Here is a 23,181-nt window from a genome sequence, read left to right on the forward strand (position 1 = left end):
TAGGGGGATCACTCACCCGCGGGGGCCGCGGTGGCTGCAGCGGTACCGGAGGTGCCCGAGGGAGCCCCAAAATTGAAGGCCATGTCGCGAAAGCAGGAGACCAAGGAGGTTACTCCCGCGACGCGCAGCGCGCTCCTCTTCTCGGTCCGGCCGGGAAACCACCAGTCAGATCACCGAGTTCCGCCTCCTTTCTGACCTAGCCTAAGAGGCCGGAAGGCGTAAAGGGCGTAGGAGGTGGGTGGTTGTGAGGGAACGCCCCCAGCCGGCTCACTTCCGGTGGGCTTCGCAAGCCTGTCGGGTGTCACTGTTAAGGTAAAATGCTGGGACGCTCGCGAGGGTGTGCCTCGTGAGAGTCCTTTAAAAACTGCCGTAGGGAGGTTCTTTGGGAAAGGTGTGCAGAGGCTGAAGTTGTTACTGTAGGGATACGCGGTAGACAGCTAGAATTTGCATGTGGTAGGGTTGAAGTTGCTGCCTCATCAAAGAGCGGGCCTGGGAGGTCGGGCAGCAGGGCTGGGGTTGGAACCCCCGCAACACCCACGAGGAGGTGGTATTTGAACCCAGTGCTGAAGGATGAGTAGACGGAGCAGAAGCAGTAACGAAGATGCACGTTGGAAGAAATGAAAGAGAATGGAATTGTAGCAAACACTTTGCGTTTACTATGTGCCAGGCACTCTTCTAGACATTTTCCATAATTTAATCCTCAGCTATCTTATGAGGTGGGTTGCTGCTATCTCCAATTTATAAAAGAGGAAACAGGTACCAAAGGGTCAGGCTGTGTCCAGAGTAAATACTCCTAACCACAGCTCTAAGGGGAGCACTGAAAAAGAGGGGAAGAGTGGCCCCCCTCTATTGTACTTGTAATATAATTTAATCCTCAGAATAACTAAATAGAGAAGATTCTGTAACTGTTTTGCAGGTGAGATGAGAGAATTGAGGTTTGGAGTTGTTAAGCAGCTTGCCCAAAGTCACCTTGCAGGTAGGTTCTGGAGTCTAGTTTTGGACTCATGTTTCTCCACTCCAGAGTCCCAATTTGTAAAAATTACCATTATATTATATTGCCTTGTAAATTATGGTAAGGATTTCAGACTATTTCTTGAGGGTAATGGGAAACCTTTAAGGGGTTTTAGGCAGAGGACTAGTATGACTAGAATTTTATTTTTAGAAGATCCCTCTGGCTGCCATAAGGAGAATGGATTGGAAGGAGCCAGCATGCCTGAGGAAGATAGAGCTTTTAGGAGTCTGTTGTAGTTGCACAGGTAGGAGATGATAATGACTTGGATTATATCTGGCAGTGGAATTAGGAGAATAAATTTGAGAGATACTTAAGAAATAGCATATATGAGACTTGTAGTATTTGGACGTAGGAAGTAAGGATTCAAGGACAACTTCCTGCAGAATTTCTGGCTTGGGCAAGTTGGTGAATGGTGGACCAGTGTCTGACTCCTACACACTGAGTATGTTCTCATACCCACTGCACTGCCTTCTTTCACTGTTTGTCACAGATAATTTATCAATCTAATTTTTCCTTACAATAATATATATTCCATAAGTGCAAGAACCATGTCCCTCTTGTTCCATGCCCATCACAAGTGCCTGGCATATAACAGGGGGAAATAAATAATGAATGAATGACAGATAGGTGGAAACCAGATCTTGAAAGACCTTCCTTAGCATGTTAAGGAGCTTTGATTTACCAGCAGCTTATCCAGCCTGCGGCTCACAGGCCACATGTGGCTCATGGCTCAGGATGGCTTTGAATGCAGCCCAACACAAATTCGTAAACTTTATTGAAACATTGTGAGGTTTTTTGCAATTTTTTTAAAGCTCATCAGCTATTAGTGTTAGTGTATTTTATGTGTGGCCCAAGACAATTCTTCTTCTTCCAGTGTGGCCCAGGGAAGCCAAAAGATTGGACACCCCTGATTTAGCACATAGCCTAATAGTTAAGTACTTAGCTTACCTTAAGAAAACAAACAACCATTCTTCTTCTTCCATCATGGCCCAGGGAAGCCAAAAGATTGGACACCCCTGATTTAGCACATAGCCTAATAGTTAAGTACTTAGCTTACCTTAAGAAAACAAACAACCATTCTTCTTCTTCCATCATGGCCCAGGGAAGCCAAAAGATTGGACACCCCTGATTTAGCACATAGTCTAATGGCTAAGTACTCAGCTTACCTTAAAAAAACAACCCCCCAATCTAGCAGAAAGAAAAACCAAAGATTAATTTATGGAGTCTGCCAGAAGCTCAGGAATTGGAGATATCACGTATCTTCATAAGTTGGGGTAAAGGGAAGATAAAATGAGAGGAACTGGTTGAAAGTCTATTTAAGAAGCAGTTAGAGCTCCCAAAATCCTCTTCTGACCTAGTGCAGCCAAGTGAATGCTTCTTCCCCACTCTAGAAAAAGAATGGAGAATTCTTCTCTACAGTGATTAAAATAGTATTTGCCAGGCACAGTGGCACCAGCCTATAGTCCCATCTACTCGGAAAGCTGATGTGGGAGGATTGCTTGAGCCCAGGAGTTCAGCCAGCCTGGGCAACGCGGTGGTGACTCCCCCGCACCTCCTGCCAATGTCAAAAAAATAGTAGTGTCTCTGGACTTGGGGGCAGCAGACATTATTGAGAGTGGGTAGTGCCCTACTGAATGGTGGAAGAGTGAGTGGAAATGCATGCCTATACACCTTCCCCCACTGCTCCCAGAACATTGGCAGCCAGGCCTTTACCCTCCAGGAAGATATAGGAGAATTTTCTATGGGTGAAATGACCAGTATCAAAGAAAAGACAATCATCTAACATCAGAAATCTCTAAATAAATGATTTAGCCACATCACATATAGCAGTGGTTCTCAACTGGTGCCAATTTTGACTTCTACTCCTCCCATCCCCTGGCACATCTGTCAGTGTCTACAGACAGTTTTGGTTGTTGCAATTGGGAAGATCTTACAGGCATCTATTGAGTAGAAGTTGAAGATGCTGCAAAACTAGGACAGACTCCCTTCCTACCCAAACAAAAAATTACCTGCCCCCAAATACCACTATTACAGAGTTTGAGAAATCCTGCTTTATAATAAAGCTCACACTTTGCAAGCCTCACTAAGGCACTCAGAACTTCCATTCAGCTTTTAAGTCCCACTATTATATATGAGTAGACCAGCAAGGATTACCAAGCTGAGGAGAGCCTTTAACACAATGTATAGAGGTCAAAACAAATAGAGCAGCAAAAGCATCTTGGAGGAAACTAACTGCAAGGAGAATAAAACTTTTAAAAAGTGAACATATCTTCAGAGAGATAGGAAGAGATATTGTAACCATGAAATAATATCAGGATGTTATTATTTTCAAAGAAAGGTATTCTCAGCAGAACAAAAGAGAGCTATTGGAATTTTAAAGCTATTACCAGAAATGAAAAACCCAGTAGAAGTGTTGGAAGATAAAGGTGAAGAAATCTCTCAGAAAGAAAAACAAAAAGACAAAGGATGGAAAATTGAGGAGAAAATAAAACTAGAGGACTAGTTCAAAAAGTCCTCTATCACACACACTGTTATATCATGCACACTAATACAATAATTTCAGAAAGAGTATAGAGAAAAATCTGTCCTTTAAAGTCCTTCAAGATTTGGTCTCTTCCTATTATTCGTTCATTCAGAGTTTATTGAGTCCTGCTATGTACTTGGTACTATTCTGAATGCTAAACAAAAAAGGTATGGTTTGTGCCTTTGAGAACTTACAGTTGAGTGAGGGAAAACTAGATATTGAGTTAATAGTACACTTGTGGGCCAAGTGCAGTGGCTCATACTTGTAATCCCAGCACTTTGGGGGGCCAAGGCGGCAAAGTCACTGAGCTGGGGAGATTGAGACCAGCCTGGGTAATATAGGGAGACCCCATCTCTACAAAAAAAAATAGACCAAATTAGCCAGGTGTGGCACACGCCAGCAGCCCCAGAGGTTGACGCTGCAGTGAGCAGCGATCACGCCACTGCACTCCAGCCTGGGTGACGGAGTGAAACGTTGTCTCAAAAATAAAGAAAAAAAAAATAGTATACTTGTGACTGTTCAAGAAGGCAGCACAGGTGAGGAAATTATTAAATAATTCAAGAAAATTTATCATAATTGAAAGAGACTGCTGGGTTGAAAATGGTTCACCAAATGCTCATTACAATTAATGAAGATAGACTCACACTAAGGCACATTCCAAAATAACAGAACCATGATGGCAAAGAAGTTTCCAGAGAGTAGAAGAGGTCACACACACAAAAACAAGAATCAAAATGGCATCAGACTTCTCAATGGTAACACTAGCTAGAAGGCAGTTGAGAAATGCCTTTGAATTTCTGAATACAAATTATTTCCAGCTACAATTCTATTCCCAGCCAAGTTATAGATCAACTGAAGGGAGAATAATAGCATTTTTAGACAAAAAAAACTATTAAAAAACAAAATACCTCCTGTTTCTTAGGCAGTTAGTTACTAGAGGATGTTTGCCATCAAGATGGAGCCAATGCTGAAAGAGGAAGACATTAGGAGCCCAACACAGATGGCAGGAATCCTCAGGATGACTTGGAGAGCAACCAGTCCAGACTGTAGCAAGTCAGGTTCTGGGGAAGGCTACTTCATAAGGTTGAGCAATTTGAGAGAGATTTAGACAATCAGCAACAAGGTTGGGGTTGAATTGGTAATAAATACATGAAAACCAAGCCAGTGGGACAATTAATATTAGATGAGAAAAGAAAAGTGTTGAAATGTTACTACATGGCTCAGTTGTGCAGTTTCCACATAATCCCAATAATGTGAATTGAATATTGAGCTAGACAAAATTATGGCATAACTATACTGGAAAGATGGGGGAATGAAAAGAATATTTGTGTGCATAGAAAAGAGCTAAGCCCTCATCCTCCATGGTGGGGAGTCAGTGGGTAATGCTGAAACAAAATTCACCAAGCAGCATATCATCTATCTGGAGACAAGGGGGTAAATTAAAAAAAAAAAAAAAAAAAGGCTAAAAGAGGTGGCTGCAAGCACTCTGAGAGTAGTATCTGCTTTTCTTATCTTTTTAAAAAATAACAATTGTAGAATTGTTTGATTCTTAGTATGTGCTTATATGTATAACTTTAATAAAAATGAAAACAATAACAAAAAGCCTTTGTACTTATCAAAATTGCTAATGTCATTTGACCCAGCAATGCTACTTCTAGGAATTTATCTTATAAATGATTTGGCAAAATAATGGAATACAAGGTAATTCATTACAACACTATCTATAATAATGATTGGAAACAAACCAGCGTTTGGTTAAATAAATTGTTGCTTTTATACAAAGGAATACTATTCCGTTATGAACTGGGAACAAAAAAGCCCCTTATGTACTGAAAAGAAAGACCTCAAAGATAAATTACATGTGGAATGTTCATCCTTGGAGTTGAAAAAAAAAATTACATGAAAAATGCACAATTCAGAACACTGTATGTATGCTACAATTTGGGTTTTTAAAAAAAAAGAGGGCTAGAATATATAAATACACATAATTTGTACAAAATATTCCTGGAAAAATACATTTGAAAAACCAAATAATATTGGTTGCATCTGGGAAGATGTATTGGGTGGCTAGGAAATGGGTAGAGGAAGACTTTTACCCTAAACCCGTTTTATGCATTTTGAAAATGTAGAAGGGTTACTTATTTGAAAAACTAAGTAATGCTGGCTAATATGGTGAAACCCTGTCTCTACTAAAAATACAAAAAATTAGCCGAGCGTAGTGGCACACGCCTGTAGTCCCAGCTACTTGGGAGGCTGAGGCAGGAGAATCGCTTGAACTCGGGAGGTGGAGGTTGCAGTGAGCCGAGATCGCGCCACTATAGCCTGGTGACAGACTCTGTCTCAAAAAACAAAACACACATACAAAAAACCCTAAGTAATGCTAATTGTTGTGGGAAGTCAGGGACCCCAAACCGAGGGACCGGCTGAAGCCATGGCAGAAGAATGTGGATTGTGAAGATTTTATGGACATTTATTAGTTCCCCAAATTGGTACTTTTATAATTTCTTATGCCTGTCTTTACTGCAATCTCTAAACATAAATTGTAAAGATTTCATGGACACTTATCACTTCCCCAGTCAATACCCTTGTGATTTCCTCTGCCTGTCTTTACTTTAATCTCTTAATCCTGTCAGCTGAGGAGGATGTATATTTTCCTCAGGACCCTGTAATAATTGCATTAACTGCACAAATTGTACAGCATGTGTGTTTGAGCAATATGAAATGTGGGCACCTTGAAAAAAGAACAGGATAACAGCAATTGTTCAGGGAATAAGAGAGATAACCTTAAACTCTGACCGCTGGTGAGCCAGGTGGAACAGAGCCATATTTCTCTTCTTTCAAAGGCAAATGGGAGAAATATCGCTGAATTCTTTTTCTCAGCAAGGAACATCCCTGAGAAAGAGAATGTGTGCCTGCGGGTAGGTCTCTGAACTGGCCGCCCTGGGCGTAGCCGTCTCTTATGGTGGAGGCTGCAGAGATGAAATAAACTCCAGTCTCCCATAGTGCTCCCAGGCTTATTAGGAAGAGGAAATTCCCGCCTAATAAATTTTGGTCAGACTGGTTGATCTCAAAACCCTGTCTCCTGATAAGATGTTATCAATGACAGTGGTGCCCGAAACATCATTAGCAATTTTAATTTTGCCTCGGTCCTGTGGTCCTGTGATCTCGCCCTGCCTCCACTTGCCTTGTGATATTCTATTACCCTGTTAAGTACTTGATGTCTGTCACCCACACCTATTCGCACACTCCCTCCCCTTTCGAAAATCTCTAATAAAAACTTGCTGGTTTTTGTGGCTTGTGGGGCATCACGGATCCTACCAACGTGTGATGTCTCCCCTGGACGCCCAGCTTTAAAATTTCTCTCTTTTGTACTCTGTCCCTTTATTTCTCAAGCTGGCCGATGCTTAGGAAAAATAGAAAAGAACCTACGTGATTATCAGGGCGGGTTCCCCGATATCTGGCGCCCACGTGGTCTTTCTTTTGCAGGATTCCTAGTGAGAGTGCAGATATGCAGGTGAGGACAGCAGGAATGAAGACTGCTGGGTGATTGCTTAATTGATTGTATGTGGAGGGGAGGGAAAGGAGGAGTCTAGCATGAGTCTCTGATTTCTGGCTATACAGTGAGATATGATTGTGATGCCATTTTCTAGTAATGGGAATTTGGGAAGAAAAGAAAAATGAGTTCCTTTACTTACTGCATTTGAGGCAACCTGGCTAAGGATATCCAGCAGGTGTCTGGATATGTGAGGCTGAAGCTGAACAGTAAATCCCATTTACTTCCCAGACTTCAATTACAACCCAAACACAACCCAACCTGTGTTGTGAAAAGAAAGACCTCAAAGATAAATTACATGTGGAATGTTCATCCTTGGAGTTGAAAAAAAAATTACATGAAAAATGCACAATTCAGAACACAACCCAACCTGTGTTTGGGTTGTAATTGAAGTCTGGGAGGTAAATGGGATTGTCAGGGAGAGAGTATCAAGTGAGAAGAGGTTGTAGCTGAGCACTAGTATTAAGAAGAGAGCAGAGATCCCTCAAGGGAGCCTGAGATACAGGGGCCAAATCCAGCTCACTGCCGATTTTTGTAAAATACTCTTTTGTTGGAACATAGAGACATCATTTATGTGTTGTCTATAGCTGCTTTCATGCTGTTAAGAACAGAATTGAATAGCTGTGACAGGGCACCTGGCTTGCAAAGCAAAACGATTTTCTGTATGGCCCTTTGGAGAAGTTTTTCAAACCCCACCTAGACTACTGCAGCAGCTCCCGTAGCACAATGAGCAAGACTGTCTATGACCTTGGCAGTTCATATTTGGTTGCCTGCAGAATAAGTTAGCTGTGGCTGGGGTTTCCTCCTTCTAGGGAAAAGGCTGCACCCAAGCTCAGGTTCCCATGGGACTGGTGCCTTCTTCATCACAGGAGTGGAGATTTTTAACTTTCCATGGACAGCTGGCATTTCCAGACAACTCCTGTAAACCATTGGCACTCCAAATCCAAACCACCTGTTGCTCAGCACCTTGTGTATTCCCCCGTTGACGAGACTGCTTCTTCAAGCTTGCCCTATTAAAGGGGAGACAAGCAGGATGTGCTCTTCTGAAACCAAACAGCGTTGTGGGCCTTGGCTCACCTCTCCATGGGATAACATGAGGATGGTACCTTCTTTTTTCCTGGTCCTGTAAATTTGTATTTCCTCCAATGAAGCTCATTCCTTAACCCATGCTATGTAGCTTTGTGGATTCACCCTGAAGGGTGGTGTATGACAGCTGATGACCCAGAAGACCCATCTTGCATGCCAATGGAGACCTAGCACAACAGCTCCTAATTGATCTCTCTGCATCCATGTTGATTCTCTTCAATTGTAGTCTTCATCTTGCAGCTAGAATGGGTCTTTCTAAACAGACTTGCCCACCTTCCTCCCCCAACCCAATTGAAAACACAATAGCTCCCCATTGGTCTTAAGACATACCAAAATACCCAAATCTTTAATATGGTTTAATGACACTCAACATGATCTGGCCTCTGCCTTTTTCTCCAGCCTTATTTCCCACCATTCATCCCTCTCTGGACTGCAGCCAAATATTTTCTCAGTCACTTGTAGTAAACACGTTTCCTCCTGCCCTTGAGCATGTCCTGTTCCTTTTGTCTGAAATACCTTGCTTTGCTTAATTAACTCCAGCTCCTAGTCATGTTCCCAAAACATGAAACTCAGTTGAAATTTTACATTTATCTGTATGACTGTTTGGTTACTGTTTTCCACACTAGACCATAAGATCCATAGATCTCTTTTAAACCAGTAGCCTAGTTTATATTCAAAGTGCCTAGCGTAAAGTGGGTGCTTAATGAAATTAGTTGAACACATTTTTAGGTATAATGTAGAAAGAAGCCAGGATCCAAATACTGCATACTGTATGATTATATAAAATGTCTGGAGAAGGCAAATCTGTAAAGACTGAAAGATGATTAGTGGTTGCCAGGGGCTAGGGTTGGCAATACTGAGTGGCTGTAAACTGGCATGAGGAATTTTATTGAGGTTATGGAAATGTTCTAAAACTGCACAACTCAGTAAATTTACTAAAAATCATTGTATTGTACATTTAAAATGGGTGACTTTTATGGTATGTAAATTATACCTCAATAAAGGTGTTTAAAAATAAAAACTTGACTAAATGAAAAAATATAGTTATTGGAAATGAGATCTTTATTTTGTGCTGAATGTGTATACATGTTTTTGTACTTTGTATTCTATACCACTCATCCTATACTATTTTCTTATTGCTAATGGATATATGTTTTAACATACCTTATTGTTTTAAAATTTTTTTCTTCTGGATTTTTCTTACTCCCTGATTTGAAATAACTAGGCTTGGCATGTTACAAAGTTCCAGGTGTCTCTAACTACCTTGAGTAAGAAGAAATAGGTACAAGGAGCTTCCCTGTGACATAAACCAGCTGCAGAGTTAGGATTCCTAGGAAGTATGTATCTTAGGGATCAAGTGTCCTTGATACATGCATTTGTAACACTGAGCCAGATATTTTAAGACTGATCTAGATTTGCTGATTTCAAAAATAAGTTGCAATATTGGGATGGGAAAGGTTTTAAAGGTAATCTGAATTTTGGAACTAATAACTTTAGTACCCTAGATAGTACCATAGATAAATATCCCTAGAAACAAAAGCCTCAGCACTTTGGGAGGCTGAGGCGGGCAGATTGCTTGAGCCCAGGAGTTCAAGACCAGCCTGGGCAACATGGCAAAACCTTGTCTCAACAAAATATACAAAAATTATCCAGGTGTGGTGGTGCACACCTGTAGTCTCTGCTACTAGGGAGGCTGAGGTAGGATAATAACTTGAGTCCAAGAGGTCGAGACTGCAGTGAGCCGTGATTGCACGACTGCACTCCAGCCTGGGCGACAGAGCAAGACTCTCTCAAAAAAAAAAAAAAGAAAGAAAAAAAAAACCCCCAGTGCCTCTCCAATAGCTCTTGGATCCTACTGAGCCCTTTCGGGTGGACTTATCTGCATTTTGGTTGGGTTTACCTGGAAGCAGACGTAAGATAAGGATGTTAGGACAGGTGGATGATTTGGGAAGCAGCATTGAAGGGCTGGGCGATTAAGACAGGGAATAAAGAAACACTGATAGAAAGTAGTTACCACTGTGAGCAACCCTAATTGAGGACACATGTGGAATAAGCCTGAGAATTGGTCCTCTGAGGGTTGAAACATCTATCAGCTGACTGACTCCTGCCCCATTTAGTTGAGGGTTGCCTTGGGTTATTAACTCCGATACTCCTATGGTGCTTCGAGGGCTCTTGAGAAAGACTTAAGACAAAAAAGTAGAGTGTGGGACTGCTTGGAGTGAACCTTGTCAGGCTGATTGTAACTGTCCACTACAGCGAAGCTGAAATCAGACATGGCCCAAGTGTGTGACTCAGGGCTGCATCTGTCAAGGAACATTTTTCCAGTGAAACTCCATAAACAACAGGACATCCAATGACATATGACTTCTAGAGCAATTTTATATAAAGTGGTTTTTTATTAATGAAACATTTCATGGCATTAAGGGTAGAAATAAACATGTCAAGAACCACATGAAGTGAACCAACTGTATAAGCTACATGAAGAGCATTCTGGTCAGTATTGTTAACAGGCACAAGCAATTTAGTGATAATGCCCAGAGGGCCAAGGATGCGGACCACCTTTTGCAGAACTCATATCTTGAGCAGTTTAAATTAAAAATTAGCCTCCCTTAAGTTAAAAACCCCAATAGGGGTTATCGTGTAGTGCTTGTTCCACTTGACCGTTAGTGATCTTTCTAGAACATGAGGAAATCAAGTCTGGTTGGAAAAGCCTGGAGCTAAAAGTGGCAAAGCCCATTTCCTGTCCTGTGCTCAACTCCTAATTTTCCCTGAGAGAAGTGAGTTAAGCTCTCTGTCTGGGTTTCCTCCTCTCTAAGTTGAGGATCACGGCACCAGAAGCTTGCATTCTGTGATCATGACGGTGCTTCCAATCACAGAGCCTTTGGGGGCCTTTCTAAGACAACTGCCGCAAGAAAATGAGCATGAGAAATAATTTATCTTGAACTTAAAGCCAAATAGGTGCATTCATTCCTCTTAATCTATAATTTTGACTGTAGTTTGTAGATCTGTCTCAGACTTTTCAGAAGGATAGTATCAAATGTGATTTAAACCAAGTAACTATTAAGAATCATGAAACAGGCCAGGCCCAGTGGCTTACGCCTGTAATCCCAGCACTTTGGGAGGCTGAGGCGGGCAGATCACAAGGTCAGGAGATCGAGACCATCCTGGCCAACATGGTGAAACCCCGTCTCCACTAAAAATACAAAATTCAGCTGGGTGTGGTGGCACGCGCCTGAAGTCCCAGCTACTTGGGAGGCTGAGGCAGGAGAATTGCTTGAACCCGGGAGGCAGAGGTTGCAGTGAGCCGAGATCACGCCACTGTACTCCAGCCTGGCGACAGAGTGAGACTCTGTCTCAAAAAAAAAAAAGAATCATGACACAAGTATGGAAGTAATATGTTTTTGGTCTCCCTGCCAGTGTACAACTCAGTCTAAACGTGTATATCATTAACTGTTATCATTTACAGTATTTAAAATATCCTCCTCACAGATGATTATATCCTGATAATAGGACTAAACCAATAAGTATGCACTAGTGTTGTCAATTTTATTAGTATGGGTAAGTACATGCATAAATAAGACATGCCCAATTATCTAGTTAAATGTTGATAAATTCTAAAAATCTAGATATTTAGCATTATTGAAGACCAAATATTTTTGTCAGTTTTTTTACATTTTGGTGAGTTGGAGTATCTAAAGGTTCTATCTTGATTCTATAGAAAATTTGAGGGTTTAATGAATTGCCTCTGCCAAGAGGGGAAATATATCACATATTGTTTTAGTGTAGAAAAAGGAAAAATTGTCAGTAAAACAATTTATTACCTCAATACAGGGATAAGAAGCTATGGAAATGAAATCTATATTTTTTCTTCATTTGCTTACATTGAAATCCAGTTTTAAACAAAAAAAAAATCCTTTTGAATGGTTCAGTTGTTAAGAAATTCTATAAGCACTTTGTCAGCTAAATGTATAGGCTTCTTAATTCAAAATGAATGGTGAACTTTGAGAATCAAAGAAAATGCCCTTAAATATGCTTGAATTCTGAACACTGTGACATATGATGGCTCCCAATTCCCTGTCTGAGGTTATGCTGAAACCAAGAAGTCCTTTGAAAAGTGGTGTCTCTGCTTCTGGTCCTAACAGACCTTTCTTTAAAGTACTTTGTGCAATATTCTAAACATCCATCATTCTGTCAGCAAAATGATTGTCACAGGAAGTGTAGGGCACATGTTTCTCTATTCAGTGAGTGACAGTGAGCTACAAAACACTGGAAAGAACTGAATCTGAGGAAGGAACTTGTAAAAAGAACTTCAAAATTACCAAGGAGAAGGCTGTCCCGGAAGAAATATCTCTTCAGTCTAATCAGACTTTCTGAAACTTACGTGTAACTTAGGCTGTAGATAGATGGATATCCCATACTCATAATTTTACAAATAATCACTCAATATTAGATTAATTAATACAGTAACATATTTGGCAAGGGCGACTCAGGAAGAAAAATCAGTTACTCATTACATTCTTTCAGAAGCATCTTTTCATAGCACGATCATTTTGATTAAAAAAAAACCAGTTAACTATCCACAAGCATCATAACTAGCACTTAATTCTACATGAAATATCTGTACTTTATCCTCACCAACATTATTTATGTATTCTCTTTGTTCACAAAAGTACAAGTTAAAAATCCTTAGGAGCTTATTACTATCAACTCATGGGTACTGCCCCACCCAACCCCTTTCCCATTTGATTCTACCCAGTATTTTATTGTAGTTGGAAGACTGAGTTTCCCTGGAGGAATTATGAACTGAAGATCAGCATAAAATGTAATATGTAATGTTTTAGAAATCAGATGCATTTGAATGATATATTGGATGAAGCTACCATTTTACCCTGGGTCCCGAACTCATTTACTTCTGTTTTGCAAGTGAAATGGAGAAATACAACATAAAATGGTATATACGCATTTTAAGCACAAAGTTTGGTGAATGAAGCATACTGAATAAAGTTAGACCAAGTAGCATTAACAAGTGATGCAGAGACATTTTACCCACAACAGTGGTCACAAAATTCTGGAGCTACCAGCACCCAACAACAACAAAATTACTATACAAGGGTTTATTAAATACTTGCTAGACACATAAAAGAACAATTTCAGAGCCCACATGATTTTATAAAGCTTAATGGCCAGCCATGTCAGCCTGCTCTTTAACCTCTGGCCAGAATGTTCCTATCACTTGCCAGCGCCGTGTCTTTTCCCTTCTTTCAACAGGCAACAAGCCTGCAAGGAGATGGAGGCTTTCCCCACGTCATGGTCCAGGTCAGGACAGCTCACAGTTTCTTCACCAAGCAAAGGCAATGTTTAGGTTCGAATGAGGGGTGCTCTTTCATCTGCTGTTCCCTGAAACACAGAAGAGAGAAGACAAGTTAGGTGTTCATGTCAGAAACTTCTCCCCAGTGTGAAAAGTTTGGGTGGGGAGTGGGGGCATGGAAGGAGGAGAGACCTATAGGAAGGGGGCTCATCCCACTCACCTCCCCTCTTGGGCTGCTGCTTGTTCTTGAAGATTCAGGCCTAACCTTTCCAGGAGGACTTCTCTGACCACTCCCACCCTCAATACCAGAGCAGTACCCTTCTCTGTGTTAATCTGGATTATAAAACTTAGACTCTATTCAATTTGCCTCCTTCCTGGTTTGAAACCTACTAAGGAGTAGTGTCTCAGAGATAGTAGTTCTCAATAATTGCTTGCTTGTTGAATATATGAGGAAGGTTAATTGTAGGAGCAGTAATTAACATTTCCATGAGGTTTCATTTGTGCTTAAGACAATTTCAATGACTGCATAAAGTCAGACTGGAAGATCCACACATAGAAATGGCAAAATAGTTTGCCTCACAGCTAATTCAGGCTAAAGTGACTGGCAGGGGATAAGAGAAATAATGGAAGAATATGGAAGTCAGGGAAATTCAGCTAATTTTACTCAGATGGTTTCACGTATTTATTTTCTACTTCACATTTGCCTTGGACACTTAGTTGAGGAAACTAGAGGAAAAAAGGCCTCTGTTGTAAAAAAAGGAAGCTGCAGAAAATTTAAGAAGGGCTTCTACAGAAAAGGCTCATTGGAGGTATTCAGGTTCCTGGTTGGGCTGTTGGTCACTTGGAAAGGCCAACCCAACTCCTTATCCTAGCCTTCCAGGAAAGTAACTACACCCATGTTCCAATCATTTATTATGCAGTGATACCTAAATCATAGGTATCTTCGGATACATCAGGGATTCTTTCCAAGCAGGGCCCTGGCTGTCTTGCTCTATAATCTTGGAGCTGTTTTATTATATTTAATAATACTTAAACCTTTATTGAGCTCTTACTATATGCTAACACTGGGCCAAGTCCTTTATGTCTACTATATCATCTAATCCTCATGAAAAACTCATAAGGGAGGCTTTTATTATCCCATTTTACAGATGAAGAAACTGAAGCACAGTTTCTAGGGTCGTATAGCTGTTAAGTGGCAGAACTGGGATTTGAACTCAGGCAGTCTGACACCAAAGATCAGATGTGTAACTGTTATATATTCTTCCTTTTCTTTCAGGTTATTGTTTTCAAAGACATAAAGTTAACTCCCAGGGGATACATCCAAAGAGATTCTATTCCCCAAATACTAGATGGTACATTCTATCCCTCCACCTTCTTTGACACACTTCCTTTGCTTCCCATTTGGTCCAACAGTAAAATAAGCATGAAATCACTATGCCCAGCATAAAATCCCAGAATTCATCCTAATAAGCCAGCTGACAGCCCTTCAGTGAAGTACAGTTGAATTCCTCAGATAAAGTTATACAGTAAGGAAGAAGTTCCTTCAGCCAGTTCTCACCTCATCCATGGATCCCTGTCCTTTGCATGCAAGCCAGGTAAAAACCAAACCAAAGAACACACCCAGCGCCATGATGATGTAGGGTATGTTGGTGATAATCAAAGTAGTGTTAATCACAGACTTCAGTCGACTTGCCGTCTCTTTATCAATGTGAACACTCTGGAGAGGCAAGAAAATAGTATTCTCGATGACTAAACATCCAGTGTGTAACTGTTTTTTGCTATATCTTTCCTTTATTTAATACAATTTGGGAATGTCCTCCTGTTAGCAAACCAAACATACTGAAAATCCATTTATAAGTCAGAGTAATCAGAAGGGACATTTATTCATTAATATCTTGTCTTCTCCTGAAGACATTTTTTTTTTACTCTTAAAATAGATTGGAAAAAGGAGGTAAAATGTATTCAGAAATATTGAGACAGTTATCACCTTTTGTTTTATGTCAGATAATTCCAATTCATCCTTAAAAATCCAGCTCAGCATCACTTCCTTCCAAAAGTTTTCTCTGGCTACCTCAGGCCTAGTCAAAGGCCTCCTCTCTAAGTTTCCATCTCACTCTCTACCTCCATCATTGTCCTTGCACTCTGCATTGTAACTGTTTGTCTTGCAATGACTGTGAAGTCCCTGAAGGCAAGACTTAACCTCAGTCACCTCCACACTGGGTATAGCACCCAGCACACATTAGGTGCTTGATTAATGCTGGCTGATTAAATGAATAAATAAATGAAACCCTGCAAAAATGGTATGTGGAAAGTATAATTTCTTTCTTGGTTACATCTATAGTAATCAGGACCACAGCCCTCTACAGAAAGTGCTCAGCGAAGTTGTGAGCTAACTAGAATTCCAGAGACTGCTGATAGTAGGAAATGTACTAGAATAACACTTAGTGTATGCAGAGCAGAGGAATTACCACCTGGTGTAATGAGTGAGGTATCTGAAGAGCTTAATTCCATAGAAATTATGAGCAACAATTCTGGCCTAGTTTAGGCTTAATTTGCATTGGAGGCCTGGCATAGTTGCACACGCCTGTAATCCCAGCACTTTGGGAGGCCAAGGCAGGTGGATTGCTTGAGCTCAAAAGTTTGAGACCAGCCTGAGCAATGTGGTGAAACCACCTCTCTACAAAAAATACAAAAATTAGTTGGGGCTGGGCATGGTGGCTTATGCCTGTAATCCCAGCACTTTGGGAGGCCAAGGTGGGCAGATCACTTGAGGTCATGGGTTTCAACATGGTGAAACCTCATCTCTGCTAAAAATACAAAAATTAGCCAAGGGTGGTGGTGGGCGCCTGTAGTCCCAGCTACTTGGGAGGCTGAGGCACGAGAATGGCTTGAACTCAGGAGGCAGAGGTTGCAGTGAGCTGAGACTGGGCCACTGCACTCCAGCCTGGGCAACAGAGCGAGACTCCATCTCGGAAAAAAAAAATTAGCCAGGCATGGTGGCACACACCTGTAGTTCCAGCTACTTGGAAGGCAGAGGTGGGAGGATCACTTGAGCCCAGGAAGTCGAGGCTGCAGTGAGCCAAAATTGCACCACTGTACAGGCTGAGAGTGAGACCTTGTCTCAAAAAAAAAAAAAAAAAAAAAGAAAAGAAAGCATTTTTTTTCATTGGACCGAGTCAGTGGATTGGGTTCTAAGACATTTTTTCCAATAACTGGATAGAGTTTCCTCCTCGGTAAAAAGGTGGCATGGCAACAGTCTCCAATGTCACTTCCAGACTTCCAGGTCTAATATTTTATTTTTCTAGAGAAGAGAATAATCACGCTCTTCCTAGGAGGCAGCAAAAATACAAGGTTCCACTCCACACATCTGGACTTAATCTAGTCTTTCACAAAAAAGCAAATTAGAAGTTGGGGGTGGAGGGACTTCAAATATGCCACTACTGAACAGAAGTTGGCAGAAAAGGGCCCTTCTGCATTTTCAAAAAGACCTACTTTCATGCCCCTGCCCACAAACAGGAACATGGATGATCAGGAGCAATTGCAAAGAGATCCTATAAATTGGTAAATATTGCCTGAATTTTTCCTATGAAACAATAAAAACCTCATCTTAGAATTGTAATCACAACCCTTAAAAGTTTGTAAATGTGAATACCAATATAATGCTAAATGAAGAAAAAAGATATAAAATTGTATCTATCGTATGATTTCAACTATGTAATATCAAGACCAGAAAATATCAGGAGTTGACATCTGAACTGCAGCTGCCTCTGAGAGAGAGGGACTTATCAGTAATTTACTTTTTAAATCAATTTTTAAAAAAATTTCTAAGAGTTCTATAAAGAGCACATGTTTTATAAAATGTAAAACATTAGATTACCTTTTAAAGTCGTTATTGGAAAAAATTGTACAACACATTGAGTAAAATAAAATAAAAATATCAGGCTGACAGATTTTGTGAATAGTGATTTTAATTTTTCTTTTTCTTGCTAATCTCTGTTATTCAGTATTCTACAAACAGCAAGTATTTTTAGGAAGCAGAAAAATAATAAAAAGGAGAAGTTTGCCAATCAAGAATTTATTGAAGAAAAAAACCTGCGGTTTTTTTTTTCCCCTCAAATTGGGTGGAAGCAGGAGAAACTGAGGAGATATAACTACAGTAAACGTGATATGTGATTCAGAAAAGAATTTATCACAGGTGTCTTAAACCAGCATGGTTTCGAAGAAGGGGGAGACAAAGGGCTAGCTGGCATCTATCTCAGTGTGAGCTATTTCCCTGCTTCAACAATGTCTGCCAATGGCTCCTTTTACCTGTTTTTGTTTCCTACGTGAGCAGCTCCCCAGAAGGGAATTTTGCCCAAATAGTGTTCTTGAGAAGGAAAATTTCTTTCCATCATTTCTCCAAATCAGCTCTCAGACACAGGCAGATTCATGTGAACATTTAAGTGAAATTTTCTGAGGAATAACAGGTTTTAAAAATCTTTTGCCCTTTTGTCATAACTTACATGTAACTACAACAGTAGACATCATAATGGATTTTTTCTGAGTCTGAAAACACCCGTGGCTCCCTCCGTCTCAGGACTTACCTCATTGAGGTACATCACTGGGAAAACCATGGTTCTAATGTCTCCCGTTTCACTACAAAGACAAAGGATGAGATTGTTTCAGAAACATCCTCATCACAATGGCACACTTTCCCGGACAGACACATTTATATGAAGATTCTAGTACACTTATTTCTTAAATTACCCAGAATTGACTGATTTCTTAGTTATCTTTGCAAACATGTACACCAAAAGTTAGATTCCAGTCTGTCTAGCAATTCCATGTGCTGTACGTTTATCAAAACACAAGATACTGAAGGCAGATTCCTTAAAATGATTACTATTCTCCTTAGAGTCATCAGGGAAGGCTCTAGTCAACAGAACAAAACTGTCACTCCTCAGAGTGTTTTGTAACTAGGCCACTGAAGTACTGTCTTTGCAATAAGAGCCAACTGAGCACGTACCATGTGCCAGCTCTGTGCTGGGTGTTTTGGGGATATTATCTCATTCAATTCCTAGAGTAGTCACCTACAGTAGGTATTACTGTCCCAGGTTTACAGATGAGAAAATTATGACTCAGAGAGGCCTAGGATCACCACAAGTAAGTGATGGAGCCAGAAATGTAATTCCACTTTGATTCTAAGATTCCAGCTCTTAACTACTAAATTATACTGCCTCAGAAATAGATATACAGATGACAAAATGCATTCTTGTAAACCACCTACTTCTTAGAAAGAGCCATGACACCTGGTATTAAATCTGGCAAATTCAATGAGGTAAACAAGCCAAGTTTTATAGATAAATATATTATGCATAGTTTTGTATCCTGTTTATTTCACTCAACATTATATCATAATTTTCTCATATCTAAAAAATTCCCATTGAAAAGTCTGAGCAGGAGATCATACTTTGGAATCCAAATTAAGCTGCAGCATGGGGAAGTAAGGCTAGACTCAAGAGATTATAACTATACAAATGAGAGCTATGGCTGGCCCCAAGTGGGATCAGTGGAAATAGAGAGAGAGGAAGAGACTCTGTCTCAAGTCTCTGAGTGATATAGTTTGGATACTTGTTCCCCCAAATCTCAGGGTGAAATGTAATCCCCAGTGTTGGAGGTGGGGCTTGGTGGGCGGTGACTGGATCATGGGGGTGGATTTCTCATGAATGGTTTAGCACCATTCCCTTGGTGCTGTCCTTGTGATAGTGAGTTATCATGAGATCTGGTATTTAAAAGTCTGTGGCACCTCCCCTCCTCTCTCTCTTGCTCCTGCTCACCCCATGTGATGTGCCTTATTCCTGCTTCACCTTCTGTCATGAGCAAAAGCTCCCTGAAGCATCCCTAGAAACTGAGCAGATGCCAGCACCATGCTTCCCATACAGCCTACAGAACTGTGAGCCAATTAAATCTCTTTATAAATTAACCAGTCTCAGGTTATTTCCTTTCCTTTCCCTCCCTTCCTCCCTCCCTCCCTTCTTTCCTTTTTTTTTTTCTTTCCTGCGACAGAGTCTTGCTCTATCACCAGACTGGAGTGCAGTGGCACCATCTTGGCTCACTGCGACCTCCGACTCCCTGGTTCAAGTGATTCTCCTGCCTCAGCCTCCCGAATAGCTGGGATTACAGGCACCTACCACCATGCCCAGCTAATTTTTGTATTTTTAGTAGAGACGGGGTTTCACCATGTAGACCAGGATGGTCTTGATCTCCTGACTTTGTGATCCACCCACCTTGGCCTCCCAAAGTGCTGGATTACAGGCATGAGCCACTGTACCCAGCCAGGTATTTCTTTATAGCAACACAAGAACAGTCTAATACACCAAGAGAGTCAAGGTGCATGAGGGAAAGGCTTAGTGGAGTGGATAAAAGTTGACTAGATAGTAAGTTTAGATAGTAAGGCTTAGCCAAGTTACCTAAACGCTCTGCTTCTGTTTCCTCATCAGTAAAATGGGGATAATACAAGGTTATATGTGAATCCACATAAGGTGCTGAGAACAATACCTGATCCATGGGAAGCACTCTGTAAGTGTATGATTAAATAAAACAAGTAAATTCCAAGACCAAGGCACCCATGAAAATGCTGATCATGCCCCATCCCTGAAGGGCAGAGGTGAGCAGGCTTAGATGAAGTAGGCTGTACTCCTCCTGACATCAACCCCACCAGACGGGCAATGGAGCAAAACTGCTGTCCCCTCCATAGAAAGAAGCAAAACTTACACAAAGTCATCTAATTTTTTGACATAAATGTTGATTTGGAACCTCTTGGCTGCTTTTAGGATTATTCCAGTCAACTGCAAATCAGAGAAGTGAAAAGGAAACATTAGGATTTATTAAACTGCAAACAACTTTTTCAATAGAGCACCATTTCTGTGTAGTCCTCATAAACAAGGTGACCATTACCATGTGTGACAGGCAGAGTGGAAACAAGTAAAAGTGATCCCCAGAACAGAATGAGAACCATGGGTTGTATTAGGTGGCTGATAGACCAATGTGTCTCAAACATGAATATGAATGTAGGTCCTTGGGAATCCTGTTAAAATGCAGGCTCTGATTCAGTAGACTGGCCATTTCTAGCAAGCTCCCAGGATGCTGCCACTCTGAATAGCACAGCCTTAGAAAGACTCCAACAGGAAGGAGGCCTAAAAGATAGCCTGTCAGGTCTGGATTTCCAGGCAGTTGTCCAGAGAGCTAAGAAGAGGGTGGTGGTCACTGCCAGAGAGTGGCATCCTAGTATAGGGCCCACCTAGCACAGCCATGGGGCACAGCTGCAGCACTTGTCATCCTTAGGGCAGCTCCATCTTTGCACTAAGGTTATAAGACTGTGTTCATCCCTTAGTGACAAGCACTGCTAACAGTTTGGCTGATCCAAGGGAACTGATCAGCTGACGGCTAAGAGAGAAAAGGGAGAAAACCACACACGATCTTATTCACCAAAGCATAAGATCACTGGTTTCTCAGATACAAATGCAATGTATGTAGCTAAGAGTGTGAAGTACCCATAAAATACTGTGCTAAAAGAATGTTCTTGCTTTTTTTTTTATTGGTCCATAATGTTCAAATTCCAAAAATGAAGACATGGTTAGCATGGTTTTTGTTTTTCTCCTCTGTGAATACAGGATTAAATGTGTATTATACACACACACACACATACACACATATATGTATGTCTCCTCTATGTATATCTGACACCTTTACAATTAATAATATAATAAACCCTCAAATAACCTGTAGAAAGAAGTTTGCCAAAAGTGACCGAGGTTAATATACATATTCATATTTCAACCAAAATATTCCTGGCAGTGAGGAAGCAAAGGGACATCTTTAACCTTATTGATCTGTGTCCCAAGGGGAGAAATAAATATATGTTGAGGTCCAAGGCTAGCATCAGAAGATTGACCGGGTTACATGGGTACATCAGTAGTTTCCAATAACTGAGTTTTCACTGTTGCTTTTTGTTAAAGGCAGGTTTGCTCGTATTTCTGCTATTCAATCCACAAAATTCAGCCTTCTAATTACAGGGCTATGAGACAATGCCTCCACCAGCACTGAGCTGAATTTCTCCCACTTGAATATGTATATGAAAGTAAGGATGTTTTTAAAGAAGGCTCAGGACTAAACTGGTGAACAATGTATAGACAGAATAAAACATGCTCTTTTACCAGGACGAAGTATGTACTCACAGGATTAATGTCCACAAATGTCTCATGGTCTTCCTTCTTTGGGTGCATGCCTTCTATGGCAGAAACAAACCTCTCATCTGCTTGGTAAAAGTGTGGGAAAGACATAATGATGGGTGCACCTGCAGTTGAAGGAAAACAGAAATGAATGATGCTGTTTTTAAAATCTAAGCTGAATATAAAACTTCCTGGCCACAGCCTGGTTCCTAAAGAAAAGCAAAAAAGCTACATACAAATTAACTTGGGCAGGCTAAAATACCATTCTTTACCTCCTAGTTCAGGATTTATACTTCATTTTCTGACATCTCATTTACCCCCAATTTTTTATTCCACATTATATATTGAAGTTCAGGCTAAATTATTTATTGTTCAACAAATATTTACTGAAGTTAAAGTATAAGTGCTTCATATACATTATTTTAATTAATGCTCCCAACAGCCCAGTAAAGTCAGAACTATTAGCCTCACTTTGTATTTGAAGAAAGTGAGGTTCATAGAAGTCACAGAATTTACCAGGGACAGCTAGCCATCAGGCTATGAAGGCAGAATACTAAGTGAATGAAGGGTATTGTACCTCAAAGCACTAGTTTCAACTTACAATTCTCTATCAGTAAGTGGACTGTCTTTTTATTTCTTGTCCTTTTTAAAATTAAAAAAAAAATTGTGGTTGTTTTTTGTTTTGTTTTGTTTTTACCAAAGATAGGCACGATCTCAGCTCAGTGCAGCCTCCACCTTCCCAGGTTCAAGCAATTCTCCTGCCTCAACCTCCCAAGTAGCTGAGACTACAGGCGCGCACCACCACACCCAGATAATTTTTTTGTATTTTTAGTAGAGACAGTGTTTCGCCATGTTGGCCACGCTGGTCTCGAACTCCTTACCTCAAGTGATCTGCCCGCCTCAGCCTCCCAAAGTGCTGAGATTACAGGCTTGAGCCACCACATCTGGCCTATATAATTTTTTAAGAGTTAGCCTGGTTGTGCTATACACCCAGCCTCTAACCAGATCACAAAGATTCTGGGTTTTTTTCCTTTCCTATTCATTTTAAGAACCAAATAAGTGCTTATGTAAATTTAAATATATATATATATATACATATAAAACCAAATAGGGAAACAAGGTACTAAAGGAAACCTATTCTAGATCTGGCTATTGAAAAGAAGAGAGGGACCCAATAATTGCTGCCAGGGAAATACATTTTTTGGAGAAAGGAGCTTGTCGGCAAGTTATTTAAATTTGCTTACATATCCACCAGCCCATGGCTTACGGAACACATCACTCATCTCTCACATGCACATGCATTTTGCTGTTTACTGCTGAATAGTTCCACAAAGGCACGACTTCCTTCTTTGTGACCTATAATGACCTCGAAAATGTATTTTTTAAATCTGTTGAGGGCTTAATAAGGGCTACTGTCTTGAGTGTTTTATATATATTATTTCTAACTCTCATACAACCTCAAGAAGCTATAACCACCTCCATTTTATT

The 23,181-nt window shown here is 40.6% G+C and overlaps 2 protein-coding genes and 1 long non-coding RNA gene across 6 annotated transcripts in view; 1 reads left to right on the top strand and 2 right to left on the bottom strand.

Annotated features, from left to right (window-relative positions):
- Positions 1 to 218, bottom strand: part of NUP54 (nucleoporin 54) — a 33,790-nt gene extending 33,572 nt beyond the window's left edge. The window contains exon 1 of one of the 3 annotated variants that reach the window (XM_002814894.6): positions 17 to 218. In XM_002814894.6, coding sequence (XP_002814940.2) covers positions 17 to 83 — 67 coding nt within the window. In that variant the 5' untranslated portion in view covers positions 84 to 218. The remainder of the gene's footprint in view (positions 1 to 16) is intronic. The other 2 variants (XM_063723468.1, XM_054554080.2) reach the window with 2 other exon arrangements.
- On the top strand, positions 188 to 12,362 carry LOC129059009 (uncharacterized). 2 transcript variants are annotated; one of them, XR_008524567.2, is made up of 2 exons: positions 188 to 716; positions 917 to 12,362. It is a non-coding gene; the product is annotated as an uncharacterized LOC129059009 (long non-coding RNA). The 2 variants fall into 2 exon arrangements; XR_008524568.2 differs by having other exon boundaries at positions 188 to 312.
- Positions 12,363 to 13,274: 912 nt separating this feature from the next.
- Positions 13,275 to 23,181, bottom strand: part of SCARB2 (scavenger receptor class B member 2) — a 52,212-nt gene continuing 42,305 nt past the window's right edge. Inside the window, exons 8-12 of the mRNA XM_002814896.6 lie at positions 21,700 to 21,818; positions 20,237 to 20,310; positions 18,067 to 18,118; positions 15,042 to 15,200; positions 13,275 to 13,572 (exon numbers count right to left, since the gene is read on the bottom strand). Coding sequence (XP_002814942.2) covers positions 13,534 to 13,572; positions 15,042 to 15,200; positions 18,067 to 18,118; positions 20,237 to 20,310; positions 21,700 to 21,818 — 443 coding nt within the window. The 3' untranslated portion in view covers positions 13,275 to 13,533. The remainder of the gene's footprint in view (positions 13,573 to 15,041; positions 15,201 to 18,066; positions 18,119 to 20,236; positions 20,311 to 21,699; positions 21,819 to 23,181) is intronic.

This window comes from Pongo abelii, chromosome 3, assembly GCF_028885655.2.
Source record: "Pongo abelii isolate AG06213 chromosome 3, NHGRI_mPonAbe1-v2.0_pri, whole genome shotgun sequence".
NCBI lineage: Eukaryota > Metazoa > Chordata > Mammalia > Primates > Hominidae > Pongo > Pongo abelii.